Source organism: Alligator sinensis, unplaced genomic scaffold, assembly GCF_000455745.1.
Source record: "Alligator sinensis unplaced genomic scaffold, ASM45574v1 scaffold1354_1, whole genome shotgun sequence".
Classification (NCBI taxonomy): Eukaryota; Metazoa; Chordata; order Crocodylia; family Alligatoridae; genus Alligator; species Alligator sinensis.
This window is the reverse complement of record NW_005842344.1, coordinates 817,137-822,020: the sequence shown is the minus strand read 5'-3', so window position 1 is coordinate 822,020 and position 4,884 is coordinate 817,137. Positions and strand designations below refer to the sequence as shown.

The following is a 4,884-nucleotide window of genomic DNA, read 5'->3' as shown; positions in this document are numbered from 1 at the left end:
GCAGGGGCGTGTAATGGTGAGTTGTGTGCTGGGGCTCGGTGGCAGGTCTAGCTCTGTGTGGCCTGCCACGGGACTCCTTCTGCTGGCGCTGGTGACGTGTGACCGCCTCTCCCAGGCGCTTGCCTGGATGCCGGCTGCACGCACAGTCTTTCTCAAGGGCCAGACGGTGGGAGTTTGACTCGATGAACCAGGGAGTCTGTGAGCAGCTTGTGTGGTTTCTGTCTTGTGAGCCCCTGCATGTCAACCCTGTCCCCCGGGGCTATGCTCTCTTGAAGGAGGAAATGCCTCTTCAAGAAGATCTCCAAGCAGTCAACTGTTCTGCACACCAGCCGGAGCTTCTCCTCCGGCCTCCATCACTCCCTGTCCTCAAGTGAGAGCCTCCCAGGGTCTCCCACGCACAGCCTGTCTCCCGGCCCCACAACTCCTTGCCGCAGTCCTGCTCCAGACCTCCCACCAGGTAGGCCTTGGTTCGGCTCGTCGCCCGGCAGGTTGCCTCTGGGACTGGCTGAAGTGTGTGAATGCCAAGTGGACATGACTAGTGCTTGTGCTGCCGGGCTGTTGGCTGTTCCTGCCGCTGGGCAGAGGCCTGGGGACGCTTCTGGGTCTGCGTGGCTTGCTCTGGGGCACGTGATAGATGCTTTAAGCCTGCACCAACCAAAAGGCAGCTGGACCTGGGTCCCTGTGTAACTTGGAGGCTGCAGCACCCTAGAGTAAGGTGGCCCGGTTTGAAGGAGCGGCCTGAGTTAGCCGTGGTCTGGCTGAGGGCTGCGACTGCTCAGGCCGATGCTGGGATCTGCGACTGGCATCTGGTCCCGGCCCCGCGGCGTCCTCAGCAACGCGAGCACAGCATCTTAACCGAGCGTATTGTTCTTCTCTCTGGCAGACGCTGTCTCCCCGCAGAGCACGTCCCCCTCCTCCAGCACCCCCACCTCTCCCGCAGGACACATCAGACCGAGCTCTCTGCACGGGCTAGCACCGAAGCTCAGTGGTCAGCGCTACAAGGTGGGGCGCCGGAAGTCCACCAGCAGCATCCCCCCGTCCCCTCTTGCATGTACCCCCGCCTCGGTCCCGCAGCCGCCTTCTCCCCAGAGGTCTCCATCGCCACTGCCAAGTTACACCAGAAACGTTCACTCCTTCCAGGGCAAGACGCTGTCTCCCCCCACCATTGTTAGGCAAGTGTCTCGGCCCAGGAGCGCTGAAGGCCCCAGGTCCCCTCTGCTAAAGCGAGTCCAGTCAGCAGAGAAAATAGTCAGCTACATGGCAGAAAAGAAGACGGTCAGCAGTCACAAGCTCACGCTGGAAATGCCTCCGAGTGATGGGGCAGGGGAGGAGCTGGGCGGGGGTGAGAGTCCTGTCCCGGCTCTGCCTGGGGAGCACGGTGCAGGGGCCTACCCAGGGAACCCCCGGCTGAGGGACTGGCCAGGGGAGAGGCACGACCGAGACCAGGAGCTTGTCATTATGAGGAGGCTGAACCTGTCGGAGCGCCGGGACTCGTTTAAGAAGCAAGAGGCTGTCCAAGAAGTGAGCTTTGATGAGCCCGAGCTGCTGCCAGTCAGCGAGGATAGCGTGAAAGCAGAGCCCGAGCAGGACAGCGAGTGCATGCTGTGGAGACGTGTTCCTCACACAGCTTCCTGGGTGGAGACCAGGCAGCGGTCAGTGTCTGGGGGCTCTCCAGAGCCCCCCAAACCAGAGCAGAAGCCCACGCAGGTGCCCCAGATAGCAGTTCAAGGGTCAGAGAGCGATGAACAGGAGACTAATGCTGCCGAGTGGGAGTGCCAAGGGTCTTATCCCATCCAGCTGATGGCCAGGGTTTACACCGAGCAAACAGACGGGACTACAGCAGTGGAATACAAGAGTGTCTCCTCCCAGCGGAGAGACAGCCGGGAGCAGAGAGAGCTCGGCGCGTGGCAAGAGCCCTCGCCAGCTGCCGGGCCCTTGCACAGGACCTGTAGTGGCGAGGAAGCGGTGGGCTCCCCTCGGCCAGCCCAAGCCTCTTCTGGGCTGCTGTTGTGGGAGACCACCGGGACCCAGGAGCACGAGTGCACAGATGCTGGGATGCCCAAAGCAAGCCAACAGGAATTGCACGATTGCACTCGCAAAAAAGCCAAGGATGAGTAATGGCCGTGGCTTAAGGGAAAAACCCAGCTGCACGTGAGCATGCAGCAAGGTGAGAGGGTTTCAGCTCTGCGCGGACTCCGCGGGGGATGAGCTTTCACAGAAGCACGTCCGTGTCAGAGACTGGTACGCCGCCCGGTTGTGCTGCACGCTTCCTTCTGTACCCGTGTGTTGGACTTTGACCTCTGTGAGACCGTGTGCAGCCGAAACAGTCTGCATGTCATCCCCGGCGGGGGGTGGGTATGACCCAATGACTACTTATAAAAGGCTTTTTGTACTAACTGGAAAGATGTCCCTATTTTTGTAGAGCAACGGCAGGTGGCTTTTTTGTGGTAACAGCATTTTTGTGACAGGCTTGAGGGCTTTTGTAAATAGAAAGGACTGGATCCAAATCTTTAGAACTAATTTATTACTTTTATAAGCTACGAGGAGGAATTGTGAGATCTGTGGGGGGGGCTCCCCTGACCTGTGCTGGAGAGGGAGTCACGGTTGTTTTCCAAGTGGTTCGTAGTCCCACCCCGACGGGCACCATTGGTTTCCTGATACTTCTGAGGACCGCTTCTTGCCCGTGCTATTCCTTTGACTCCAGGTGGCCAGGCCCAAAGGGAGTGGTGTGGGGCTGAGCCGTTAGGCGTGGGTCCTGGGCCGGGGTTAGTTGTGCTGGGGCTCTGATCATGCAGGCAGGTATTTTCTTTCCCCCTTCCTAGAAGAGCTGGTCTCCCCTGAAGGAAAAAGTGCTTGATGCTGGTGGCAGGAGTGTAGGCAGTGCTGTCCTGGCACAGACTAGACGTCCATCTAATTCGGTGCCCTGCTCTCTCCAGCGCCCAATTCCAGGTGCCTCGGAGTTGAGCACAATTTCCCCTTTGTTCGGTGTGGTTGGTTGGGAAGAAAGCGAAGGAAGTTTAATGGTTTGTAAATCTACTCAGACAAAATTTGGTTCCCAGCAGTAATGGGGTTGTCTGGTGCTGAGGTCGCTATTATCTATTTTGCCCCCCTCGGGTTTTTTAGCCCTGTCTGGGGCCTCCTGATGCTGCTGTAGCTCAGCCAGGGGGTTGCAGACGGAGGTGCGGCGCTCCCTCCCCTTCGGTGCGAGCGAGTCCTCCCTTAGGCAAGAGACCCGGGTCGCAAAGCTCATCAGATCTGTCCCGCAGTTCTGGAGTCCCAAGCAGGAGAGCTGGCATTTGTCTCTTTCAGCCAAGATTTCTGTCCTGCTCTGGGCAAAAGGAGAGGCCGTAGGGATCAGGCTCCAGGCTGGGCTGGGCTGGGCTGGATGCCTCCTGCCCACGCTCGTCACTCGCTGCAGGGCTGATTGTGCTGGGACCTGCAGATGCTTCCCCAGCAGCAGAGCGGGCGGCGGGCTCTGGAAGCGCGCAGCGGGGGGTACTCTGAACAACGGCCCCTGGAAAAAGCCCACTGTTAGAAGTGGAGTCTGAGTGTGATCAGAAAATGAGGCCTGTTTTGACTGAAATGATGCTTCCTCCTTTGCCGTGAGACTGCAGCACGTGAGGACTGTTTTGCCCATCTCCGGGCTGCGCTTTACAGAGAGAGGCTCCGGGTCCTGCCCACAGGCTGGACCTGCCAGCAAGGCACCAGGTTCAGGTACCTCTAGCTGGCTTTCACCTGGGCTTACCTACCCCTGTTTCCCAGCTGGTTCCCGGTCCCATCACAGCACGCTCCTGGACGGCAGCAGAGCAGGGAAACCTGTCAATCTGACCGGGCAAGAGCGTCTCCCAAAGCATTTTACTGCAACCGGAAACCAGGAAGGAAAGCAGCCTTTAGCATCACCTTCCCTGGCAGCAGTTGCACACTTAGCCCCTTTCCATTTCAGAAAGCCTCTGCAATCTCTTCCCCCATTTCTCCATCCAAACCTTGCCCCAGTAAGCAAACCATAACGGTTTCCCCTGCGGTTTCCTCACTTGCCACATGTGTGTTCTTGCCCTGCTCCGCACAGCTGGGCTCTGGGCTCTCGGCAGCGGCCCCCAGGAGAATAGAGCAGTGCCCGCTGCCAGGGCAGTTTTTCCCTATAGTTAAGTTTGCCAGGTTAGCATTAGCTTAGCATTTGACTTTTTCCTTTCCATTTAGAGGTCTCCCCCCTGCCTTTTTTTTTTTTTTTTTTTTTTTAAAGACAAGAAAGCAAAACAACTCTCAGTGCTTGGACTGCCACAGGCTGCCCTGGGTGCGCTTTTAGAGGTCCAGGTGATGAACCTATACTTTGGTATTAATGATAGGGTTTTGTAAAGGGGGCTTATGAATATCCTTCTTTAGAAATCACAGACAATGAGGGTGGGACGGGACCTCAGGAGGTCACATCTAGTGCAACCCCCTGCTCCAAACAGGACCAGCCCCAACTACATCATCCCAGTCTCCCTGGGTCTTTGTATAACACTAGTAAGGATGGCAGCACTGACTGCACTGCCTACTCCTGTCCTCTGAAATCTTTCTTCAGGCCTTGGGTGAACAATGGGCTTGCAAATAAGATAAGATAGGTAAGCTGGAGGTTTGCAAGATCTGTCAGATCTCAAAGCTCATTCAAGGCCGGGTTTCCCTGAGCCTGATGAAAAGTGGTGTTACTGCTCGCTTGCAAACGATTTGATTAAAGAAAATTCTGGCAACTTTCTTTTAAACGGGATTAGTTTTTTATGTACAGAAAGGGTTTCATTAGAGGTTTTAATGCTTTTTTCCCTTTTAAAGAGAGAAATAAAATAGTTGTGAGTCCAGAGAAATGAATCGGATAGGCTGTCTTCTCTGAAATGTTCTGTCGGAGGCTGC

At 56.4% G+C, this 4,884-nt stretch overlaps 1 protein-coding gene across 2 annotated transcripts in view; it reads left to right on the top strand.

Moving 5' to 3' along the window:
* The window catches only part of MAST3 (microtubule associated serine/threonine kinase 3), a 27,949-nt gene extending 23,701 nt beyond the window's left edge, over positions 1–4,248 (top strand). The window contains exons 26-28 of one of the 2 annotated variants that reach the window (XM_025210270.1): positions 276–457; positions 884–1,002; positions 1,141–4,248. In XM_025210270.1, the coding sequence (XP_025066055.1) occupies positions 276–457; positions 884–1,002; positions 1,141–2,118 (1,279 nt within the window). In that variant the 3' untranslated portion in view covers positions 2,119–4,248. Of the gene's footprint in view, positions 1–275; positions 458–883 lie in introns of both variants that reach the window. The other variant, XM_025210269.1, reaches the window with a different exon arrangement.
* Positions 4,249–4,884: the final 636 nt, after the last annotated feature.